Raw genomic sequence first — 27,234 nt, 5'->3', positions numbered from 1 at the left:
GAGGTCCCAACCAAGAGGAAGGACAGTTTGTCATGAGGGTAAAGGGAGAGGAAGGGATTTAATGCAGTAATGAAAAGTGAAATGAACATATCCAAGAGAATATTGTATATAGTAACAGCAATATTGTTTTAAGAACAACTTTTAAGTGCATTAGTTATTTTGACTACTATAAATACCCAAGTTAACTACAAAGGACATTTGAAGGAAGATGTTAATATCTGCATCCAGAGAAAGAATTGAGAGAAGTATGTATAGAATAATTTTACATATATATGTAATGTATGTGTATATAATATATATGCGTGAATATGCTCGTGTGTGTGTGTATGTGTATGTATGTACACACATGTGCATATTTGTGTCTAAGTAGGGAAGGGGAGTGGACAGAAAAAAAAAGAATGTACATGATAATTTTATTATACATACTTAAAAGGATTAGCAAGTTGTACATAATAGATTTGCAGTTTCATGTGCAATCATCTTTTTTATTATACTATGTTATGGAAATGCTTGTTTTATTCCATAAATTAAAAATAAACTAATAACATTTTAAAAATAAAAAATGTTAAAACATTTTAAAATTAATTGGAAAACATTTAATGAAGTAAATAAAAATACATTTTTTAAAAAGGAAATTTAAAAAAAAAACATGCCATACTCAGAGATTAAGAAGAATATGCTAGCTAGGCTCTGTGATCTTTCTTACTTTAGTTTCTCTTCATTTCCTTTTTTGTGCTCTGTCCTGGTCATTCCTAGAGATCCAGGATTCACAACTTTTAAGTATCATGACTTTGTTCTTGATTCTTCCCTTTCACTCATCATCTCAACAACTTTCAAATCTCTCCTTTTTTTTTCCTCCATAGTATACAATCACAATCATTGTCACTCAGTCAGCTTAGAACCATGACTTCATTTTCAATTCTTCCTTCTCACTCAATCTTTCCTCTTTCCCCCTTTAGTTGTTTTTCAGTTGTGTCTGACTCTTCATGACCCCCATTTGGGGTTTTCTTGGCAAAGATACTAGAGTGATTTGCCATTTTTTTTTTTAACAGAGAAACTTGTGAGGTAAACAGGGTTAAGTGACTTGCCCAAGCTATTAAGTGTTTGAGACCAGATTTGAACTCAGGAAGATGAACCTTCCTGACTCCAGGTCCAGTACTCTCACTGGTGCTAACCTAGGTGTCCCTGCCCTTCTGCCCACATCTAATTGGTTTTCCTGTAGCTGCAATCCAATATACCTCTCCACAACCTATCAAAAATGTGTCTGTCTTATTCTCTTGCACTGTATGTCCAGCCATATTTTGCTTAGATTATTGAACTAACCTTCTTATTGGGTCAGTAAAATAGAAAACAGCTGTGAACTTGGAGAATCAACTCAGTTAAGAAACATTGACATGACCGAGCATTGAAAATATTAACTTCATTGTTCCTGATCATATTCCTAAAAAAAAAAAAGTTCAGCCTCCCCTTTCCAAACCTAGTACAGCTGCCAAATTACATTCTTAAAATTTACATCTGCTCAAAGAAAGCTTCAGATCTTGATAGCCTTAAGGATAAATATAATAAATTTCTCTGTGTTTTGACATTTAAAAAAAAAGGCCCTTTTGCCATCTGGAATTCAACCTAATTTTCCAGAAAATGTATAATACAACCTCTTTCCTCCTACCTACAATGTTCCTGTTGGGCTTGCTTCTACTATTCTCTATATATTCTATCTCCTGTGCTCTTTATACAATGACCATGTCTGTCTGACATGCTCCCCACCCCCTTAACCTCTAGAACCTCTTCAAGGCTCAGCTCTCAAGTGCCACGTCCTCCAAGAGGCCTTCATGAATTTTTGTAGTTGTGATTGCCCCCCTTCCACCAAACAGTGTATTATATTATATATAGCCTATTGCTACTCATCAGTGAAGCTTCTGTACTCTTCCAGGAGAATGTAAGCAGAAGATCCCAAAAGATAGAGTCTATGCCTCACTTTCAAGTCTTTTGGCGTCTCCCTAGTGCCTAGTACAGACCAATGCTCTTACTATATAAGGCGTATTGTTGGATTGTCACCACTGTTGTGTGCTCAAGCTTCTTCTCTGCTTGTTTAGACCCTGAGTGACCATGCTAAGTGATCTTGAGGAACTGGGCAGTGGAGCAATTATGAAGCACAGCGAATTCTTTTTAAATGTTGCAAAGTGTTAACAATCAAGGTTAGTTGTAAAGAAGGGCGTACAAGATTGTGCAATACACTGCTTTATTTGTAGATGTTGGGGACTTTGAGTGTGGAAAACTGTATATAATGTTGGACTTAAGAGATAAGTTAGTTTTGCTGAACTGTTTTTATTTCTTTTATTCTTTCTTAAAAGGAAATAGCTCTTCTGGGAGAGAGAGAAAGGGGTGGAGTTGTATTGGGAAATAAAGATGATGAAAAATTACAAGATATCAATAATTTTTTTTAATTGTAAGAATTCCAAAGCCAAAAACTGGTAATGCTTAGGAGAATTACAGTGGCATGGCTATAGTGGCTAGGGGGTTCCTTAATTATCTTGTTTTATGATTTTGGTGTACATAACTTACCTCTATCCTATAGCACAGTGCCTTGTACATAAGCTTATATTTAATAAGGACTTTTTCATTCATTCATACTCTCCCTTTCTTTGCACTTGTCCGGTAAACTCTAAGCACCCCACCCACCCTCCCAACACATACTTACCCCATTACTGTAGAAGTCAATACCATCCTCCCAATCCCTCAGACTCAAAACCTAGAAGTCATCCTGAATTCCTCACAATCATCCAATTTTGCCAAAGCCCACACCTTTGCAAAATTGAATTGTGCCCCTTCTCTCCTGACACTACCACTGCTTTGAGTGAAAGTCTTCATTACCTCACGCCTGAATTATTGCACTAGCCTGCTGATGGATCTACCTTCCTCAAGTCTCTCCCTCCTTGTACCAATCCATCCTTTATTCAGCTTTCATGCCAACTCCCTTATTCAGTAAATTCTTCATGACTCCCAGGACCAAATACAAAATGCTCTATTTGGCGTTTTTAAGCCCTTCATCATCTAGTCCCATCCTACCTTTTCTAGTTTTCTTAGGTTACACTCTGCCATGTACTCTTTGATCCTGTGATACAGGCTTTCTGGCTGTCCCACCAACAAGACATTACATTTATTGAGACTCTGGGCATTTTCTTTGGCTGTCCCCTACGCCTGATAATTTTCTCCCTCCTCTGCTCCAGCTGTTGACCTCCCTGGCTTCTTTATGTCTGAACTAAAATCCCACCTTCTATTGGAAGCCTTCTCTTATTCCTCTTAATTCTCTGTTCATTATTTCTTATTCATTCTTATATATAACTTGCTTTGTCTATATTTGTTTGCATGTTGTCTCCTCCCATTAAATCATAAGCTCCTTGAGGGCAAGGACTGTCTTTTTGCCTCCTTTTGTATCCCTTAGCACTAGCACTACCTAACAAATATTCATTGATTATTGATTGATTGAAATGCTTTCCCTCTTCACCTCCATCTCTTGGCACCTGTGCTACCTTTAATAGTCAGCTTAAATATCTTATCTATCAAAAGGCCTTTCCTGATTCCTGTAGTTGTTAGCATCTCCTTCACAAAGTCACTTATGTATTTATTTTTTATATCTCTATTTGATTTTCTGTAGCTATATATCCCTCTACTAGAATATAAACTCCTTGAAGTCAGGGGCCATCAGACTTTTGAATTTGTATTTCTAGCTCCTAGACCAACAATGTCTGGCACATAGGAGGCTTAATAAATACTTACTGGTTGATTAATTATTGATTATTATTGATTGATTATCAATAGCCAGTGCCTGGCTACTGACTTCTTTGGAGAGGAGAGGAGAAACCCATATGGTCTCATATAAGTTCCCTGAGTCTCTATGGAATCACAGTTTTGTGTTTGTTTCCTGGATATAGGATAGAAGAGAGAGGAGTTGAGCTAGAATAAGCTGCATCAGATTCAACTTAACTCTCTAACTGATCTTGCCAGCTGAGCTTACTTCTTCTTATTCCTGGTGAAGGATGTCTGACTTCAAACACAAGATCATGAATTAGTGATTACTGAAAGAGAAAATACCAAATAGACTCTTAAGGCTTGTTGTATTTTACAAATCCGTTGCAAAGAATCATCTCTAAAATATTATTTTAGATTATATTTAACTTTATGTCTTCCTTTTAAAAGTCATGTAAAAGTTATTTCCATCAATTTTGGAGAAATTGTCATGCCTGAAAATTGATCTTCATGTAATGAGTCTGTCTCAGACTTATACAAGATATCAGAGAAGTAAAAATCAGGTCTTGTTGCAATCTATCTATTTTTCACATTTTAGGAGGTATATTTAACCCTTGAGGTTATTTTGGTTTTTTTTTTCCCACTTCATGTTTATGGACCTGAGTCTTTATGCTGTCGCGCTGTGGTTGCTGTCTTTGGATGGCTGCGTTTAAATGTTCACCCTCCAACAGTTCTGTTGACTAGGGCAGGTTTCCCACCCTTGACTAGGGCCTATGTTTGAGAAGCAAATGATGTCTTCAGGTCTGGTTTTCTTTCTAAGAATACTTTCAATACCTCTTAATTGAATGTCCATATTTTTTAATTTATAGTTAAATTCAGATTTGCAGGTAGGTCACCTTGGGTTTGCATCCTGAGCTTCACTATTCACATTCCATTTCCTCCTCCATTTTCTGGTGAGTGCAGAATAAACACGTATTATTCAAATTTCCTTTCCTTTGAATTTGAAAGTCTTTCTCCTGGTTGCTTGCAGAATTTTTTATTTCCAAATTGCATTGTTAAATTTAACCACCAAGTGTCTAAGAGTTTGTGGCCGTGATGTATACATTCTTTTGATTACTATTTCATTTTCTTTATTCAGATTGTTAGAAAGTCTGAAACAAAAGTCTACTACAAGAGTGTGTGAAGGAAAGTCATTATTATGGTTCTCACGAGAAGTAGGCACACCTCACCCTAGTAGGGCATGTGTGAGCCAATACAGAAGCAGACAGCTTTTAAATGGTTAGTAAAATCCCTACTCCTCTCATTTGAGTTGGGATTGGACCAACTTATTTGGGTTACACTCTTGCTGAACCTCCATCCCATATTACTCCTTGTCATGTTCATCCCTCCTGGTCATACCTCCCATGTTCAAAAATGGCTATTTCCGCCGTTGAGGTATGTCAGTTACTATTCAATAAGCTCATTAAGCAAGTTGTAGTAGAGAAAAGTAGGGCTCTGTCTTAAGGAAATTGTGGTTTTGCAGAATGTTTGGGGCACTTTCTGATTGGTTGAAGGATTATCCCCAATATCTTAGAAGTCCCCCTTAGAATTTCTGTGTTCTGCTGTGGAAGCCTAACTTCTAAATCTTTCCCAGAAGATGTTCTAGGCAATTTTATTGTGTTATTTCTTTCATTACAGTATTTGCATTTTTTGACCAGTGGTGTTCTGGGAGACCCACATATAATCATTAAATTGTCTCTATGCATCCCATCTTTGAGATCAATAAGTTTTATTTAAAAGAGAGCATGTTTTCCTTTAATGTTATTATTGTTTTTTGCTTCTCTTTTTCTAGATTGTCCTTCACTTTTGTATATTTGCATTCCCAATTAGTTGTATTCTTTTTTGTTTCTTTGTTGAGCCAAGCTTGACATTGCAGATTTGAGTTTTTCTATTCTGCCAATTATTTCTGCTTTCGGGACACAAGTTCTACTTTCATACTTCTCATTTCTCTTTTAAACCACTTAGGAACTGTATATTGTGGCTCCATGTTCTCTTCAAATACTATATAGGATCTTCTGTGTCATCAGGTGCTGCCATGCTGGTGTTAATAGCTTGAGAAGATGATCTCTATTTTTTGAAGTTTTGATTTTTGAGGCCCAGTAGTCTGAGGTATGAAGTTGAGTTCTATTTCAAGTCCAGATACTTGTCCTGCTCCATGTGCTGTGTTCCTCTGTTCTCCTTTGTAGAGATCTTTTGTAGCACAAAATGTTACCTTAATGCTGGCTATCAAGGACTCAGCAAATTTTTGCAGTTTGGAGCTTGGATCTCCACAGCACTGGGAAGAAGGAAGGGACACTGGGGTTTAAGACTGCCTTTCGTTGCAAGCATGGTCTTGTTGCCTGGAGCTGTGGTGGGGGAGAATTCAGTGCTGAGTGAGTATCAGGTAGGTCTTAAGGTTCATAGAGTTTTTCACCATTTTTTTTTTTTGCTTTTTGGTGAGGCAATCAGGATTAAGTGACTCCCCCAGGGTCACACAGCTAGTAAGTGTCAAGTGTCTGGGGCCAGATTTGAACTCAGGCCCTCCTGACTCCAAAACCAGAATTCTATTCACTTAGCCACCTAGCTGCCCCAAGTTTTTTACCTTCTTTTGGGTTCTTGGTGTCCCAGACCATGGAGATGACAGAAATTCCTTTGTTGCAGTCTATGGGTACTGGGAACCCCAAAATTCAAGGGCAAAAGGTGTGTGTCTGCTTCGAAAGAATTTGACTCAAGCCTTCTTTCAGTCAGAGACAAATTTTATTGTATCACCAATGGAAATGGGAAGATTTTAAGAATCTGAGCCTTTGGTAGATTAGAGGGACCTTTTTTATAGGGGAAAAAGATTTGTGGCAAGATTTGAATGGGATCTAGGAGTGACCAATAGGCTGAGGTAACAGAGAAGGGGTTTAGATGGGATTAAGGGTAGGAAATAGCCTGAGGTGGTCCAGAGGTAACAGACAATGAAGGGTTGGGTTGGGTTAGAGGTAACCCAATTGAAAGGCTGGAGCTGAAAGGCTGAAAGGACAGTTGAAAGGATTATTCTGGGATGAGCCAATGCCTCAGGTGAACTCCAGGGACTGGGCCATGTGGGAAAGGTCAGGGGCTTTTCCTTTTTGGAGTCCAGATCCCAAAAACATGGTCTTTTCATTTTAGGGGTCCATCATTAGCACCCCATCACCTTCATCTTTGGCACACAATTTCTTTTTTGGATATATTTGAGAAGTTGTGAAGATCAAAGAAAATGTCTTGTTCTCCATCTTGTTGATCTAAATATAGCTTAATATGAATACAATTCCTCTTAGCCTCAACCTTCTATTCACTTTTACTATCCCTTTTATTTTGAAATGACTCTTCTAGAGTAATGTTCTAATCACAGTATCATTTCACTATTGTCCCAATGATATTTAGAAGATAAAATTTGTCTCCTTGGGTGTTAGGATCTCTGGTTCATCTTGTTTGTTACTCTAGACTTTGTGTGTGTATAATAATCATCATCTGTATTTAAGTTTGGAAAGGATAATTAGCTGTTAAACTAATTTTTGAGTTCCTGAACTGAAGAGATCCACCAGCCACCATGAGCATCTTCAGAATCTGGCAGGCGTGGAAAATGAGGCCCACTGAAATGAAATTATACTACAGGGTATCCTAAAGCTTCCCATTTCCTCAACCTTCTAAGACTTTTGGAATGTTCTCTATAGATGTGGGGGATGGTTTCCTGTCAAAGACCTACAACAGGATTCTCTCAGTTATTCAGTCATTGCTGTATACCTGGGGAGGGAAATGAATCTCTAATGGGAGCCAGATTTCATAACAAACTGACTTTTGCTGGCAGATGATGATGATGATGATGATGAAGATGATGATGAATGATGATGATGATGATGGTGGTGTGTGTGTGGTGAGGCACCTAAGCTTGTGTAGTTTGACTGGAAGAAGACAGGGTATCACTTAAGTTTTTTATTTTATTTTAAAGATTGCTCTCCTTATTTTAACCAGGGTAGAACCCAACTCATGGGTCCATTCCCCTTACTGATAACACAGATTTTTTCCAAATCTAAGCCAGTTTGCCCCTTAGGAAAGCCTGGTCTCCTCTCTACTCCTTCCTGCCCCCTATCCTTCTGCTGGAGGCTCACTGTATTTGTGATGCCAGACTTAGTTAGCATTAAGAAAAATCCTCTCCCACCCCACCTCTGTGCAGAGCTCTTAGTCCAGAAACTGCTCTAAGCCTAAACTGCCTCCTGCTCTTAAAAATTGTGCTGATTTGTAGAAACAGGAGAACATTCTATACAGTAACAGCAATATTGTTTTAAGAACTGCTTTGAACTCCATACCAAGATAAAGTCAAAACAGATACAGGATTTAGATATAAAGATTGATGTTATAAGCAAACTAGAAGATCAAGGAATAATTTACCTTTCAGATCTACGGAGAAAGGAAGAATTTATGATCAAATAAGAGATAGAGAACATTATGAAATGCAAAATAGATAATTTTGTTTACATTAAATTGAAAAGTTTTTACACAAGCAAAGGCAATGCATCCAAGATTAGGAGGGAAGCAGAAAACTAGGAAAGAAATTTTACAACCAACGTATCTAATAAAGGCCTCATTTCTAAAATATTTATAGAACTGAGTCAAATTTATAAGAATTTCTTATAGCAATAGTATTATATCATATTCATATACCGTAATTTCTTTAGCCATTCCCCAATCAATGGGCATCCTCTCAATTTCCAATTCTTTGCCACCCCAAAAAGAGCTGCTATAAATATTTTGCACATATGGGTCCTTTTCCCATTTTTATGACCTTTCTGGGATACAGACCTAGAAGTGGTATTGCTGGGTCAAAGGATATGCACAATTTTATAGCCCTTTGAGCATAGTTTCAAATTGCTTTCCAAAATGGTTGGATCATTTCACAACTCCACCAACAATGCATTAGAGTTCCAATTTTTCCCACATCTCCAACATTTATCATTGTCCTGTTTTGTCGTGTTAGCCAATCTGATAAGTGTGATGTGGTACCTCAGTGTCATTTTGATTTGCATTTCTCTAATCAATAGTGATTTACAACATTTTTTCATATGACTATAGATAGCTTTAGTTTCTTCCTCTGAAAACTGCCTGTTCATATCCTTTGACCATTTATCAATTGGGAAATGACTCGTATTCTTATAAATTTGACTCAGTTCTCTATATATTTTAGAAATGAGGTCTTTATTAGAGATACTGGTTATAAAAATTCTTTCCCAGTTTTCTGCTTCCCTCCTAATCTTGGATGCATTGCCTTTGTTTGTGCTTAAACTTTTCCTTGATCTTCTAGTTTACTTACAGCATCAGTCTTTATATCCAAATCTACATTTTATAATGATTTTTCAATTTCATTGGGCTTAAAACAAACTTTAAACAATGATTAATTTTCTGTTTTTTTCAAACTGCATTTAGTTGATTTTTTTTTTTTGTTACTCTCTTTTTAATCTAAGTGTTTAGGAATAGAAATTTACTTATTCTGTTTTTTTTGTGAGGCAATCAGAATTAAGTGACTTGCCCAGGGTCACACAGCTAGTAAATGTCAAGTGTCTGAGGTTGGATTTGAACTCAGGTACTCCTGACTCCAGAGCCGGGTCTCTATCCACTGGCCCACCTAGCTGCCCCTTGGAAATTTACTTCTGAGGGGCAGGTAGGTGGCACAGTGGATAGAGCACCAGCCCTGAAGTCAGGAGGACCTGAGTTCAAATCCGGCCTCAGACCAAACACTTGACACTTAACTAGCTGTGTGACCCTGGACAAGTCACTTAACCCCAATTCTCTAAAAAAGAAACAAAAAAAAAGCAGAAATTTACTTCTGATTACTGACTATATTACTGCATTCTATCATTTTAGATAGCTTATATTTATGTTGTCATCTTTAATAAAATATATTACTTTCTGTGATTTGATCTCCAAAAGGGTATGTTTTTCTGAATTTATTTATAACTTCTTTGTTTCCTGAAATATTCCAGATATAGCTGAAAAGAATGTATAGACCCAGCTTTTTCCATTCATTTCTCTGTACATTTATCAAATCCAGTTTCTTCAGTCCTCATTTCAAGCTTGTAAGTTCTTTCTTGTTTATCTTTTTTCTTCACTTAATCGTATTTTGTTGTTGGGGTTTTGAAATCTCTCTCTAAAATTACTTTTCTACCTGGAGCCATATTCTAATCATGGTTCTTATCCCATCAAATTTCAGTGAAAACTTAGGAAATTGAATTACTTTTTTTCTTTTAGAAACTCTAGTTTACCTTGTTTGCTGCCCATTCTTTCTGCAATGGTTTAGAGAAACATAGGAGGTTTTATTCTAGACATGACTTTTTCTCAGATTTTCTTCTGAGAACTTTCCAGTGTCTGTACTCTATTTCCATCTATCTCCTTCCTTCCCTCCTTCCTTCCTTCCCCTTCCTTTCCCTTTTCTGTTCCTTTTCTTCTTCCCTTCCCTTTTCTTCTTACCCTTCCTTCCTCTGTCCTTTTATTCCTGTTTTCTACCTTTCCCCTCTGCTCATTTTCCTTTCTTTTTATATTATATTCATCATCTTTACTTTTATTCTTTATTGATACTCTTTTCCTTTTCCTTCTCTTCCCCTCCTCACACTTCTTATCCTATATTTCACAAATTATATATTTATGATTTTTAGTTTCTTTGTTTTTACTTTTATAGGTCAAGGTGTCATTTGCCCCCCACATTGCACTTTGCCAATGCTCCAGCTGATAGTCACCCCAGAAAAAGCTCTTGCTGATGAGCCATTGTGCATCAGAGCAACTGGACTTAACCCTTTTCAGATGGTTACCTTCAAGGCATCACTGATGGATGAAAAAGGGAAGCTCTTCCAGTCTCAAGCTTTCTATAAGGCTGATGAGACTGGCAATGTGGACCTAGAGCAAGCAGCTGCTCTTGGGGGTGACTATGTGGGCATCCATCCCATGGGTCTCTTCTGGTCCTTGAAGCCTGTGAATTCATTTCGGCGACTACTGAAGCAGGATGTAATGAATAGCCCCTTTTACATACAACTCGACCTCTATGATTCATTTCTCTTGGAGGATTCTCCCGAGGTTCAACCAAAGGCTAGCCAGATGATAGAACGTTGGTTCTCAGGCCCTGGGCTGCAGCGGATCCCAATTAGAGAAGGTTGAGTTCGAGGAGCCTTCTTCCTCCCTCCAGGTGAAATAATGTTTTCTATTTGTGTGTTGATGGTCTGGAAGACTTTCAGGGAATAATAATAATAATAATAATAATAATAATAATTTCTTAATTGGAAATTGAGGCAACATGGTCTACTAGACAGAGCACTGGACTTGATAGAGTCAAAACAACATTAAAAAAAAAAATAATTCAACAGCAATCCAAAACTTTCCTAGAGACTTGGGAAGTAAAGAGATCAAAGGCAAGAGAGAATCCCCAAATAAGGAAGATGTGGGAGATTTCTGGTTGTCTCTTTGGTTGAAAGAAGAATGACATTACTAAAATGCAAGGTGGATCAAATAGGAAGCAGACAGTTTATGTGCAGATGATATAACAAATGAAAGAAGTTTCTTCAGGGGTGGTGATTTAAACTGTAGCTTCTCTGCAGAACTAGAATGTGTCATGGTTGGAGAATAGAATTATTGGTTCAAATTCATTGGCATATGAATTACTAAGAAGGCATTTTCCAGCTTCTCAGATGTAAGCTCAATCCCACCTTCCTTAACATGAGGTATTGTATCGTGTCTGCACAAAAATCAAAAAATAAGACTAGTGATCTTTCCAAATACAGGCTAATTGTATCATTATGTACTTTATATAAAGTACTTCTAACTTCTATCACTAAAATAGCCTATAAACTTTTAAGCAAAAATAGTATGTTGGCTGAGATCTATAAAGGATCTGCTAAAAGGTCCCAGTTGTATAAGGAGAAATTTATCATCATTATTAATTATTGAATAAGATGCTAATAAGTGCCATAACATTTATACTGCTTTTCTTGAATATTGCAAAGCCTTTAACTCAGGTTCCATTTTTATGGCTTATTCATATATTGCAAATATATGAAATTGATCCAAATATTGTGAAAACACTGGAGTATATAATTTTGTTGTTGTTCAGTTGTTTCAGTTGTGTCTAACTCTTTGTGACTGACCTTGTTTGGGGTTTTCTTGGCAAAGACACTGTAGTGGTTTGCCATTTTCTTCTCCAAATCATTTTATAGATGAGGAAACTGAGGCAAACAGGGTGATGTGACTTGTCCGAGGTCACACAAGTAATAAGTGTCTGAGGCCAGATTTAAACTAAGAAAATGAGTCTTCCTGACTCTAGGCCCAGCACTGTATCCACTATGCCCCCTAGGTGCCCCCAGAGTATATGATGGTCATTAGAAAACTTGTGCATTTAAAACACGCCACCAAATAATAATGTCAAGAATGATTTATGGGAAATGTGCTATTTCACCCCTGAGGGAGATAGTCTAAGCCCATTATGGTTCTTCCTGTATTTATGCCATTATCATATCTCCTAACCTAAATAAAACTAAGTATGGCTTCCAAATTAAAGGGGTATGAGGATTGGACTAAAGCATCTTAATCATTTGATGTACATGGGCAATGTCAAGTTATATGGCTCCAACAAAAAGCATATTAAATAACCTCCTTGCCTCATGGAATCTTTCCCTAGTGATATCAAGATATTTTGACTTGATAAGTACAAAGTATTATTTTTTGTTTTTGTTTTTTTAGGCAATTGGGGTTAATGACTTGCCCAGGATCACATAGCTAGTAAGTGTCAAGTGTTTGGTCTGAGGCCAGATTTGAACTCAGGTCCTCCTGACTTCAGGGCCGGTGCTCTATCCACTGCGCCACCTAGCTGCCCCTAAGTACAAAATTATTAATATATGACAACGAAAGCTAGAGCCTGAAGGGTTCAAGCTTTGAACCAATAGAAGGGTGTGATAACCACAAATACCTTGGTCTCTTTCAGATAGGTCACGTTAAACATAAATATATTAAGGAGAAGGCTGTGCTGAATGCATTAAGAGATTTATTGGCACACTGAAATAAAAACTGAATGGGAAATCTACGTTTAAATCGATTAACACTTGCCCAATGCTAGTCCTAATGCATGCCATACAAGATTTGGAAAGTATCTTGACCATTTGTACTATATTCATGATACCTAAGTCCTATCACCATAAGGCAGCTATTCAAGTATTCCTACTTCCTCCCCCCAAAAAAAGCAAAAAAAAAAAATTGAAAGAAATTCTTAAAGTACATGACAAATGAGTTAAAAGCCTACAAAAATACTTTTAAATAATCATAGGCCATTCATTGGCAATATCTGTATGTGTTTAGCCGACAACACTTTCCAGATAAGCAATGAACCATTGTCTGAGGCATGAAAATTTGTTTCTGGAAATGGCAATTCAGGATCAGACCATTATTACTAGAAGTTATAAAAAGGTTATCTTTAAGGAGTTTGGACTTAGTAGTCAATATAGATTATGTAAGGAAGTGGTAGAAACTGCAAGACAGAAAGATTATAAATATCTGGCAGACATGAACTGATGGTTAGAATTATATGTCAAAAGCTCACTCTCATGAACTGACATGACAAATTCCTGTCTTAAAAATATAAATTTCAAAATATTCTGGAGAAATCAACCAATAAACTGAACCAGAACTGGACTTATCAACCTGAATTATTGCCCACAATTACCCAAGTGTGACATTGATTCACAAAAACTTAAGACCAACATTTAAAATAGTTGTCACCACACCAAATGCCTGTAATCTCCAAGCTCCATAGAATGAAAAGCCTTTAAAAGAGAGACCTAATTGCAAGGGTAGGGGGCATCTAGATGATGCAGTTGATAGAGCGCTGGGCCTGAAGACAAGAAGACTCATCCTCCTGAGTTCAAATCCAGCCTCAGACACTTACTAGCTGTGTGACCCTGAGCAACCCTGTTTGCCTCAGTTTCCTCATCTGTGAAATGATCTGGAGAAGGAAATGGCAAACCACTCCAGTGTCTTTGCCAAGAAAACCCCAAATGGGGTCACAAAGAGTCAGACACAACTGAACAACAACAGAATTGCAGGGGGAAAATTGGAATTAGGATGAGATACATATCATCCCTGTTATCCTGTCTGCTAGTGGAATTATACTAGGATGGTATATACTAGGATGGTTTCAATGAATTTATGGAGGATAAATTTACATCATAGTACTTTTATTTCAAATATAAAATGATTATTTTATCTACTTCTGCAATCATCTGTAGATGATAAAAGAAAGTTCAACAGTGAATTGTCCCAGAATCATTTCTATCTGGGCTCCTTCTAACAAGATGAAAAGAATGAAAAAAATCATGATAACAAAGGTGAAATGATGATGATGATGATGATGATGATGTTAACAGTAACCCACTGAAGCACAATCCATTGTCCATGTCTTGAGTAGATAAGATTATAAAAAAGAGGGAATTCCAGGAAGGGTGAAATACTGTGGATTCTCATTGGGCCAAAAGACCAAAGTGGTTTTTATGAAAGTCTATGAGGAACTGAGAGACATAGGCCAATTGGACTTTGGTATTATCATTAATTGGGGTAGTGCCAGCCTGTGTGATGAAACTGATTCTATGAATCTAGGAATATACAGGGTAGCATAGATGATAGAGTTACTATTGTAATGATCAGCTTTAAATGGAATTCAGTGGAGCAAGAGCTACTCCTTTTTCTTTTTATACCCCAAGAAAGCAGAATACACCAGAACAAATCAGAAACACCAGTGTCCCACCTTCCAGAAACGCTTTAAAGTGGAGGCGCGCTGATCACTGAGGCAGACAAACTCACAAATACAAGTGAAATCTACTGAAGATAAAAATATGTTTATTATGTGTGAATACTCTATCACAATTGGAAATAGATCTTACTTGGCAAAGATGTTATAATGCTTTTTGTCAATTATATCCTCTGCTCTAAGTTACATTATGTATTTGGTAATCATGCAGGGTAATCATAAGCAATACTTCATTTTTAAACTCATATTTGCTGGAAAAAAAAAGTAGAAATGGATGAGGTTCTTAAATCTGAAGCACATGAGAGCATTGTAGTGCTTCCTAATAATGAAATGGATGACATAAGTAATGCCATGGCTTGAATGATTTTGAAAAGGAGATAGAATGGAATTTTGATGAGCCTTTTTTTGAGTTGATGGCACAAATCTAATGAGTAAAACAATCATACCAAAAACAGAATAATTTTTAAAAAGCTGGGATTTCCTGAAACTACCATGAATGAACACAATCTCCCATGATATGTGACAGAGGGTAAGTAAAGCTATTTCAGGACCTGCACCCAAGAGCATATGCTATAGCTTTTATCATGATAAGGCTATAGGGGAAAAAAGGGAATAATCATTTATTAAGTACCTACTATGTGCCAAGCACTGTGCTAAGTGCTTTACAAATACTATCTCATTTGATCCTCGCAACAACCCTGGGAAGCAGATGCTATTATTCTCTTCATTTTATAGTTGAGAGACTGAGGCAGAGGATGAGTGATTTGTCTAGGACCACTTAACTAGTAAGTTCCTGAGACTGGATTTGAACTTAGGTCTTCCTGACTTCAGGTCCAGTGTACTATATCCACTGTGCCACCTAGGAGTAAAAATGGAACGATCTAGGCAAATTCCCAAGGACAGATGTCAAATGCCATTATGGCAGAGGTGGCTTGAGAAAAACAGTGAAAATATATGGAAAGACCTAAGATAATTATATTAATAACTAGCTGGTACACACAGTTTAAAATTTGAACATATATCACTCAAAGGCACCAAAAAATAAACACAAAAAATAGAATCTGGATAACAAAAAGATTGAAAATTCTTGACATGTTTAATCAACAATTCAAAGAGAAAGACAAAAACTTAAGATGATACAAGGAGTCAAAGCAGCACAGAAAATAACAAACAAAACAAAATAAAGAATTCAGCATCAATCCAAAATTATACTTAGGGAATTAAGAAGCAGATATTTGAGGAGAGAGAAAACCCAATGATGGAGGATCTGGAACATTTCTGGTCACCTCTGTGGTCATAAGAGTTGGATCAAATGTGGAAAACAAAATCTGTGTGCCATTAATAGAATGAATGAGAGAGTAGTTATGGCAAAAGAGGTGACTGAAACTCTAGCTTCTCTACAAAATTGGAAAGTAGTGGGGCCAAATAAGAGTCATGATTATTGGCTGAAGCACTTTATGGTGGTGCATGAATTACATGAATTATTAGCAAAGCACTTTACTAGCTTCATATCTCTGATGCAAGCCTGATCCCATCCTTTTTTTTTTTAAACTGAAAATCATCACATGTTATTACTGAAACATGATAATACATGATCTATCAAAATATAGATATCATATCTAGGTACTTTAAAAAAGTATTTACAGTTTGTATAGCTCAAAAAACCATAAATATTTACAGGAAAACAATATATTGACCAAAGAGCAAAAAGAGTGTCCCAAAATGTCCCAAGGATATATCAACTTGGTAATTATAAAGCATCCAAAAGAGCTTTAACATTTACACTATCTTTATTGATTACTCCCAAGCCTTTCTGCATATACTGGCTCATTATATATTGCAAATAAATAAGAGAGATCTGAGCATAGTGAGAATGCTAGAATATTTGGTATTCCAATGGAAATCTAGTCTATATTTAAAACATAACCAACACAACAACATTAAGAACAATTGTTACCAAAAATGGTATCTTCCGGGAGAGAGTTTAAGCCTATTATGGTTCTGCCTAGCCTTAAATCCACCATCACTCCTGAATGTAACTGTGTATGGTTTTAATTTTTTAAATTTTATTTTTAATTTATGGAATAAAATAAGCATTTCCATAATACAGTACAATAAAAAAGATGATCATACATGAAACTGCAAATCTACTATGTACAACTTGCTATTCTTTTCAAATGTACAACAAAATTATCATGTAAATTTCTTTTTTTTCCTTCCCTCAAACCTGCCCCCCCAAGAGATGGCTACCATTAGACACAAATATATATACATATATATGTATGTATGTATGTAAAATTACTCTATACATATTTCCATTTATCAGTTCTTTCTCTGCATGCAGATAATGTCTTTCTTCCTATGCCCTTCATAGTTAATTTGGATATTTATAATAAACAAAATAGCTTATTTACTCAAAGTCATTCTTAAAGCAATATTGCTTTGTTCTACTCATTTCAGTCTTCATTATTTTGCACATCGTTCCATATTTTTCTATTTGTATGGCTTTTAAGTCAAAGAAGAAGTTGTACCAAAACATCATAATAGTCGCTTCATATACATAGATGATGTCACATTCTATGGCTCCACTGAAAAGCACATTAAACAGCTACTTAATGTTATGGAAACTTTCTCTAATAACATTTGTATTCGATCAGTGCAAAATTCTTAATGTGTACCAAGGATAAAAAGCGAGTGATGACTTTGAGCTTGAATCCCAAGGTCAAACCGAACCAGTGAAAGATGGTGACAGTAACATGACATTAAAGATTTTACTGCAGATCAAGATACTTTTTTTTCCCCCATGAAAGACACACTGAGCAAAAAGCTTTCAGGGAGAAAATTGTGACTGTGTGTGTGAAAAATCTAACTGAAATCCTACAGTCAAAGCTTAATGGGGAGAAGATACTTAAGAGCAATTAACTGTCATAATATAGCCATCAACGTAGACTTTCGGCATGGGAAAATAGATCTAGACAGGACTTCTTAACTTGGAATCCCTGAACCTCCTCCTCCCCAAAGATCAGTGCATAGATTTTATGAGGGTCATTAACTTGGATGGAAAAAATTACATCTTCATTTTTACCAACCTCTAACTGAAATTTAGCATTTTCTCCAATTATGAATTAAAAAAAAAATCATTCTAAGAAGAGGACCAAAGGATTTGCTAGACTGCTAACAAGGTCTCTGACAGAAAAAACAGTGCTAAGAACCTTTGATCTAGAACATGCCCCAACAAAAACCAATACTATGTTAATGAAACATGAAATTCATCCCAAAGGAGGCTATAGAAAGATGACCATTTCCTCATCAAAAAGGAGGAAAGGAATTGATATTCTCAGAACTCATGATAGGATAAAAATGAACAGAAATAAAGTTTGGAACAACTAGACCTAACTTCACAAAGCAATAGGATTGACTGACAAAGGTATATACTATTGGATTTGTCTAATGTAACTAAAAGTGATTTATTTATCTCTATACAGAGCCTAGAGAGTAGCTAAGATATAAGAGTGGAATCTGAAGGCATTCATGTGTTCTCAACCAAGAATATGTGAACAAAAAAGTGACAAATGTTTGAATCATGTGGACTTCAAATCAAAATGGTAGAGCTTAGGATAGTAATTCAGGATCAGGCTACTGTTGTCAGAATTTATAGGGAGGTTATTTGTCCAACAGCACTATATAAAACTGAGCATCTACTGCCTACCTACAAGACATGATATGTGGCTAGAATTATACACCAGAAAACTACTATTACCCATAAAGAAGTTCAAGTGTAAAGCTTCATCATAATTTTCCATTGTGTTCTGCCAGTATATACTACATCTCTGATCAATCCATAATTACTCTGAGAGTAGAACAATACAGCATGGTAGTCTTCATAAATATTTCTTGTGTTCAGATTTGCTTTTTCACATTCAACATAACAATGTTTGACAATCATTAAAAATATATAATGCTATTATTTCTTACATAAAGCAAACACAAAGCAGTGAAATGTACAAATTAAACATAAATTTAATGTTTATGAAAAAGAGCAACTTTTATACTGAATAGATAATGCTGGAAAAAATTAGCAGTTAATTTTACGTATTTGTCACTCTTCATTCTGTACACAAAAAAGATACTATAAAAGAAGATGAGAGGGCTGTGGACAAGATAGTGCTTCTCTTTTAACAAGGTACAACCTTCAGAATGAATAAAATCACAACTGACTTTATCCCTATGACTTCAGTCAAGTGTCTCATGTCAGAAATACTTTTCCTTTCCAAATGTCATAAGCATCCAAATTTTCATTTAATATTGTCTATGAATTTCCATTTATACATATAAGAATCAAAATGTCCGAAACACAGATTTGCACATCACAAAACACAACTAATATTTTAAATTGGAATTCTGCTGTTGTATTTAACTTTTTTTTGTTGTATTTAACCTGTTGGTTCCTTAGATAATTTCACAAACATTTATTAAAAACAGAAAATGTACTTCCTATGGATCAAGTGAGACTTTATTAAGGTGGTAGTAAATGTTTCTTTGGGGATATTGTAGGGGTAGAAGTTTTCAGTGCAAGTATATTCAGAAGATTTGCTATTCAAATAATATTTTTTCAAAATCATTTGGAGGAATATGATAAAAGTCATTGAATTGATGATCTAAAATCGCACTGTCATCAACATATACAGCAAGATACACTGTCCCTCCTATACCTGATGCTGGACAGTGCATATTCTTTCCATTCAAACAAACATTCAATTCTACATGGTCATATGCAATACCCACTACATCTCCTTCCTGTGGAAGTCTGTTTGCAGGCAACCTATTCGTTCCCTCATTGTTGTGGTAGAGGGCTCCATCATTCCTCATCACAAGGCTATGAATGTCTTGGCCAAGTGGAATGATTCAAATTAACTTTCTGAGTTGCAACTCTAATGCCCCAGATCCCTGTGGATTGGATTTTTTTTTTTTTTGGTGAGGCAGTTGGAGTTATGTGACTTGTCCAGGGTCACACAGCTAGTAAGTGTCAAGCGTCTGAGGCCGAGATTTAAACTTAGGTCCTCATGACTCCAAGGCCAGAGCTCTATCCATTGCACCACCTAGCTGCCCCTGTCCTTGAATTTCAGACTCAATATGAATCGACAGTGTGATGTGGCATCCACAAAAGCTAAGATCTTGGGTTGCATTTAAGAGAGGCATACTTCAGAGCAAATGCCCCTCAGTTGGGGAATGGCTAACTAAATTGTGGTGCATGTATGTTATGGAATATTACTGTGCTCTAACAAATGATGTGTGTGACGAACACAGAGAAGCTTGGAAAGACCTATATTAACTGATGCATAGTGAGGTAAGCAGAGCCAAGAAAACAATATACACAGTAACTACAACAGTGTAATTGGAAAGAATGACACACCAAAACAAGCAAAAATAAAAGTAAAAAATTCTAAAAATCAGACAGGACTCAAATGAAGACAGATGAGAGGATACCCCCAATCTACCCCTCTATGGAGGTGTGAGGTCCACAGGTGTTACACATGTTTTTGGATTTTTTTCCATGACTCAATCAATTGTTCTAACTTGTGTTTTTCTTCTCTAAAAAATGCTGTTTGTCATATGAGATGACTCCCTGGGATAGTATCCAAGGAAACTATGGTGATATAAAAACAGAAGAGATCATTAAAAACTGATTTAAAAAAAAACCACAAAGGTCATACCTTCCAGGAATTAGGAGGTTATGGTTGTCTGCACTCTGCCCTCACCAGACCTCATCCAGAATATTGAATTCAATTCTGGGTACTGCAGTTTAAAAAGGATGTTAACAAACTAAAAACTGTATGGAAGATGGCAACTGACCTGGGGAAAGGTCTTGATTTCATGCCATGTGGTATAGAAAGAACCGAGGATGTTTAGCCTGGAAAAGAGAAGATTCAGAGTAATCATCAAAACTTTGTTCAAATATTTGAAGTGCTGTCACATGAGTGATTAAAATCTATTATGTTTGGCTCAGAGGACAGAACCAGAAGTAATGGGTGGAAGCTGCAAAGAGACAAATTGGAACTGTCCCAAAGTGGAATAGGTTGCCTTGAGAGGTGGTAGGTTCCCTGTCCTTGGAAATCTTCAAATAGAACCTCTGTAGCCACTTATCTGACATGTTAGAGTGGGTATTCCTTTAGGGTATGGTTTGAACTAAATGACTGCTGAGAGTCCCCTTCCAGCTCTCAAATTCTTTCATCTCTTTGACACTTTAGAAATGCCATTCATTTTTAAAAGTTTATTTTATTTTTAATTTATGGAATACAACAAACATTTCCATAACATAGTATAATAAAAAAGATGATTGCACATGAAACTACAAATCTGCTATGTAGAACTTGCTATTTTTTTTAAATATACAACAAAGTTTTCATGTAAATTTCTTTTTTCTCTTTTTTCTCCCTCTCTCCCCACCCAAGAGATTGCTACCATTAGACACAAATAGGTATATATATATATATGTATATGTATATATATATGTAAAATTATTCTATACGTGCTTCTGTTTATCAGTTCTTTCTCTGGATGCAGATAGGGTCTTTCTTCATATATCCATTATAGTTAATTTGGGTATTTATAATAGTCAGGATAACTTATTTGCCATTCATTTTAAACTATCCATGTTTTTACATTGTGATCTGTGTTGACTGGCAAATCTTTCTCTTGGTCTCTTTGTCATTGTTCTTTTGTCCACTCTGTCTTAGGAGAAGGCCCTTTCCCAGGGGTAATTGATTTATTTGGTGGCGTTGGTGGCCTAGTTGAATTTCGGGCCAGTCTTTTAGCCAGCCATGGCTTTGGTGTTTTGGCCTTAGCATATTTTGCCTATGAAGACCTGCCCAGCTGCTTACTGGAAATAGACCTGGAATATTTTGAGGAAGCTGCCAACATGCTGATGCATCACCCGAAGGTATCTTTCACTTTCACAGCTTTCAGACACTGGTTTGAGTCATTAATCTGAATCCTGAATTGGAACGGACTTCCTGGGTACCCATTGAGTCAGAACTCCTCAGGAGTTGTTTCAGGAATCAGAATTTCAGAGCTGAAGAGGCCTTAAACTTTTCTTCATTCAGTTCACTTGGTATTTAGTTAGTTACACTGAGGTGACCATGACTGAAATTACCCACCTATGCTAGTCTAGCCTAGGATTTCAGGGTATAAAAATAGCTTCATTCTGAGTTGACCTGGCTACAGGGTATGTTGAATGATAGATGCAAAGAACAATGATGACCCTACTCATTCACACCAGAAAGATACAGAGAAAATTGTGCCTTCTGTTGTGCTGGGCTATCTCCTACCAGGGCCCCATATTTCTCTTACTTAGAGAAATGAAGTTAAAAATGTAATTATTCTCAGAAGGTTGACTCTGCCTGCATCAGGGGTTCTTAATTTTTCTTTGGCTGTCTGTTGAACTCTACAGACACCATCTCAGAATGTGGTGTTTTGTTTTAATAATGAAAGGAAATGCTAAATTTTGGTTAAAAATTAGTGAAAATAAAGATGTAATTTCTTTCCTATCCAATTTCAAGAACCTCCCCATCTCCCAGGTTAAGAACACCTGGTATAGGTAATAGCCTGACCCGCAGATGACCTGTGAATATTGAGGGCTGTATTTTATATTGAGGTAGATAAAGGTCGATAAAGGCTGTCTAACCAGTGGTGCTGGTTTGAGGTAGGCCAGCTACATTTTAGTCAGTGAAAAGGAAGAGTTGGGTTGCTACCATCTTTTTGGTCCCATTGGTTCCACTTTGCAGATCTACCATTCCTTGCTGGCTGCATTGCTGATGAGAGAGTCTCCTCCACTTCATGCAGTGCAGTGGGCACAGGTGTGAGGCCACACAGCCAGTATCATCCTCCCTTCCTACTATGGTTTAGAGTGTGTTACAGTGGAAAGAACATTGGATTTGGAATCCAAGGACTTGTCTTCATATCCTGCCTCTTACTTATCACCTGACCTCTTTAGGCCTTATCTTCCTCCTTCGTAAAAGGAAAGGACTCTATCTGATGACCTGTAAGTTCTCTTCTAGCTCTAGTCTTAAGACCCTACAATCTTCAGGAGCCACTGATCACTTATATTCCTCAGCCTTTATTTCTGTACAGCAGTGTCATTATCATAAAGAGGTTGTACTGTCTTCTAGAGGCAACATGGCATACCAGCATGCTGGACTTGGAGTCTGGACGACTGCTTCAAAGCTTTCCTCTGGTGTTTATTTGCAAGTCATCTAACCTCTGTGTTGCCTCGGAGAGCCACCTAGGACATATGATTGTGGGATCATAGATTTAAATCTGGAAGGGAAGGGGAAGAGAAGGCAATAAACATATAGTTCCCACTATATGCCAGGCATTGTGCTAAGCACTTTACAAATATTATCTCATTTGATCCTCACAACAACTCAGTAAAGTAGGTGCTGTTATTATTCCCATTTTATAGCTGGGGAAACTAAGGCAAACAGTGATAAAGTGGTTTGCTCAGGGTCACACAGCCAGGGAGTATCTGAAGCTGGATTTGAACTCAGGTCTTCCTGACTCCAGGGTCAGTGATCTATCCACTGCAGTGGATAGCTGTAGTCACCAATTACCTCTAAAGATGGGACCTTATAAGCCATCTAGTCTAATGTCCTCATTTTACAGATACAGAAACTGAAGCCTAGAGAGCTTATATGACTTGTCCAAGGTCACATAGCAAGTGTCAGAGATGAGATTTGAACCAGGCCCTTTGACTCCAAAGCCAGTGGAAGTTGTTGCTTGAGTTGATGGAAGGGGTTCCAACATTAGAGTTGTCTAATTAGCATATGGTGCTGTATTTTATATTCATGGTGTCTCGGAATCTTAAGTATTAAGCTCAGCAACTTAATACTGCACTAAACCTTTTGGAACATACTGTATATGAATTTCTCAGCCAATAATCATTTATTAAGGGCCTATGTGTCAGGAACTATGCTAAATGCTGAAGATACAAAGATACAAATGAAATGGTTACTGCTTTTGTGGAACTTACATTCTTTTGGGGAAAACATCATGTACATCCCTTAGGATTTGCTAAAGAAATACAAAATAAATTTGATAACCAAGATCCCTGCCCAATGTAATAATTGCCAATGTTTGTTTCAAAAGTTCTGGAGCACCTGGAATTCTCTCAATAAATACTACCTAATTTATACTCCTTCAAGCCTTTAAGCAAAGTTAAATTCAATTCACTTTAGTTTTTAACCTATATAACATGTTACATATAGTATATATGTGTGTGTGTGTGTGTGTGTGTGTGTGTGTGTGTGTGTGTGTGTGAAGAGTATATTAGTGACAAGACATTGGGGTGTCATAACATAAATTGTGATTCCCTGCTGCTATTTCCAAAAGGTTGGGAATAATTGCCAGTTTCAGAATGAACTCTAGGGGGAAGGCAGGGTCAGTTGTTTGGATATTCAAATGACTACTCCTGGTCAGGATGGTTTGTATCTATCCATCTTCCCCCTAGATTTTGGGGTGGTCTTCTTTGTAAAGGATAGCTATTCTAACTGGGTTCTCCATTGTCTACCCTTTCTTTTTCTTTGGTGTCTTTCAGATCCACAAGTCAGGGATTGGGGTGATCTCAGTATGTAAAGGTGCAGAGATTGGGCTGGCCATGGCAGTGTACCTGGAACAGGTTACAGCCACAATCTGCATCAATGGGACTAATGCCTTCCATGACACCCAGTGCAAATACAGGGATATGGTCATCAACCCAATCCCCCATCAGAAGGAATACACCCAGATACATGTGTCAGGGGCAATAAGTTTTCGTCACATCAAAGGAGACCCTCGAGCTGAAGTTAACCAACAGAGTGTCCTTCGTGTAGAAGAGGCCCAAGGCCATATTCTCTTCATTGTGGGAGAGAAAGATGAATGTCTCAATAGCAAAGCTTATGCTGAGCAAGCAATGGAGCAGATGAGAAGACATGGCAGAAGCAATGGCACTCTGCTGTCCTACCCTGGGGCTGGACACCTGATAGAGCCTCCCTATTCCCCATTGTGCTTTGCCTCATGGAACCCCTTCATCTCAAGGCCCCTTCTGTGGGGAGGTGATATTGGCTGCCATGCAGTGGCCCAGGAACACTCTTGGAGAGAGATCCAGAAATTCCTCAGACGCCACCTCACTCCTTCCCGGAGCAAACTCTGAAGGAGAAGATTCTGATGCAAAGAGAAGTCCCTAAATTTGTATAGAGAGACACCATAGTCACTGACAGATCATATTTCTCTATTTCCCTCCTCTTTTTGAGTCCACCTTTCTTATCCAACTTCCTTCAACCCTGCCCACAAAAGTTTTAATTGTCTTCCTCCTTCCCTTCCTAATCATCTTTACTCAAAGTATTTTAACAGGACTGAGGACCCACTTTTCCTTTTCCGGAGGTGATCTGTGACACAATCAGACATAGAGTGGGAAGTCTGGAAATCAGCAGACCTGAGGGTATGTCATGGGATGCACTTGTAACTTTTGCAAACACTTATTGTATGCAGGTATATGTTGAGATGATCTTTTGCAGATTTCTTACCCCTCTTAGTATTTTTCCTGAATTCTCACTTCACTGCCTTGCCTTTAGTGACACTTTCTATATGTTACTACTTCCCCACTAAGAGCTCTCTCCGCTCCTTCTGCCTCACTAGCATAAGACAAAGAGTTGTCCTACTCTTTGTTACTCAGATCCCCTTTCAGGCATTCTTCCGCCATCACTCAGAAACATTTCCTCTTCAAGTCCATACCATTCACTTATACCACCATCTGCACATCATCACTGGCATTGCCAAAAGGACTTCATGACATTCTTCTGTCGTCATTGATGATGTCAGCAAGATTTGTAACATTGGCTCTGTTCTTAGGAAATTTTCCTTTTCTTCCATTTCTTCCACTCCATCACACCTGCTTAGCATGTTTATCCCCCTCTTTACAAACTTGAGCCTCTTTACTATGCCCTATTCTTCAAGGCTACCAGCCCCCTTCTGTCTTTATTTATCTCCATACCCAACCTGGACTATTTCAATATACCTCCATCTAACACCCTTTTTTTCTTGCCCCTTTGACTTTCCCACTTGCCCTCCCTGTCAGCCCTTGATTCAAGGGCCATGCACAACTTTGGGCTACCCCTCCCACTTTTTTCTTTACTCTTATGTTTTCAAGTATTGCTAAACAATGTCAAGAAAGCATGCTGACTGGATTGGATCTCCTACAGATTCACACTTTCTAGGTTCCATTGGGTTCTCACTCTCTTGTTCATCAATCCCGTAGTCTTTCTTCAAGTACCTATTGAAATTCTCACAATTGTTTTTCAAGCCATTTCTACTCTCTCCAACCCCATTATCCTAGCCTGGCTTCTGTGTTCTCCCTTGATGCCCTCATTTCCTACTTGACTAAAAGGATGAAAGCTACCCAGTGTGAGCTCTTTGAAGTTCTCTCTTCTTGGCCTTTAAATTTATCTTTATTTTCACCTGTTCTTATCTTTTTAGTTCACTTGGGAATAGAAAGGTCTTTCCAGGGGTCGTAGCCCTTAAGGTACCTTCTAGCCCTAACACTATGATCTTATGACCTTGTGACCTTTTTTTACTAAGTGGCCTTATCTTCTTTCTTCTGCTTGTGATCTCATCTTTGTCTATATCCTCTAAATGTTGTTCCCTAAATTAAACTCTTTCATCTTCAATTTGTTCTTTATAAGCTACTTTCCTTCTGCCTACAAACTTGAGCCTCCCCTATCTTTCCAAATCCTTTCCAAACCCTAAAGTTAGTCTCACTTCTTTTTTACTTTACTGTCTGATTTTAAAGAGAAGTCTGACTTATGTACTGCCTGTACCTCATCATGATGCATCATTCTACAGCCCATTGTGATATGGCTTCCACCCCTATCAATTTACTGAAACTCCTCTCTCAAGGGGCCAGTGACCTTAATCAGCAAATCTGATGACTTTTTCTCTGTCGTTTCCCCATTTTGGATTCTATGCAACATTTGATGATGTTGGCTGACCCCTCTCTTGGTTACCGTGACTACTGCCCTATCTTGGATGTCATTATTGATGGGGTATGGGCCCATCATTCAGTTTCAGAAGCCGAGACCTTTGCCCCTTTTGCCAAAAGGAATCTGGCTCCCATTTGTCTACAGGTCCCAGAAAACCCTTAAACTTTTAGGTTCCTTATCGACTCCCCTTATCTCCCTTTGAAAGCCCTAGCCCCACCTTTTGCCCTTCATTATCTATTCCCATTGTTTATTCAATCTCTCAGACCTTCCAATCAGAATTCTCACCTAGACCCTTTTCCCAACCACGCCCCCCCCTTCCTCTGGCCACCCAAAGTTACTTTAGTGTATATAAGATCCACCCCGGCCCCCATTCAAACACTGAGAATCTCACATGCCCAGAGGCTGAGCTTTTCTCGTGCCTGCTAATCCTTATGGTCATCATCAGGCCTATGCAGTTTATCTCTAATAAACTTCTTCTCTGGCTGGAAGAAGATTTGAGTTGAATTCATTCAGGCAGGGCCTGTGTCGCAATCTTGGGGTCCGAGCACCCCAAACCTCTAGACCTCTTCAATTATAACATGTCTATGTCTATGTTTATATATATTTACACACATTATGCTCTAGTTAAATAGCTAGCATTTATACAGCACTTTAAGGGAT

General features: G+C 37.5%; 1 protein-coding gene across 1 annotated transcript in view; it reads left to right on the top strand.

Annotated features, from left to right (window-relative positions):
- Positions 1-24,749, top strand: part of LOC114043605 (acyl-coenzyme A amino acid N-acyltransferase 1-like) — a 71,218-nt gene extending 46,469 nt beyond the window's left edge. The window contains 3 exon segments of the mRNA XM_027862675.1: positions 10,460-10,960; positions 21,301-21,503; positions 24,156-24,749. Of these exon segments, the coding sequence (XP_027718476.1) occupies positions 10,498-10,960; positions 21,301-21,503; positions 24,156-24,749 (1,260 nt within the window). The 5' untranslated portion in view covers positions 10,460-10,497.
- Positions 24,750-27,234: the final 2,485 nt, after the last annotated feature.

The sequence above is a fragment of the Vombatus ursinus genome, unplaced genomic scaffold, assembly GCF_900497805.2.
Source record: "Vombatus ursinus unplaced genomic scaffold, bare-nosed wombat genome assembly UNPS02014770.1, whole genome shotgun sequence".
NCBI classification, from domain to species: Eukaryota; Metazoa; Chordata; class Mammalia; order Diprotodontia; family Vombatidae; genus Vombatus; species Vombatus ursinus.
Note: the sequence above shows the minus strand (reverse complement) of the source record. Positions and strands in the feature narration are given on the sequence as shown.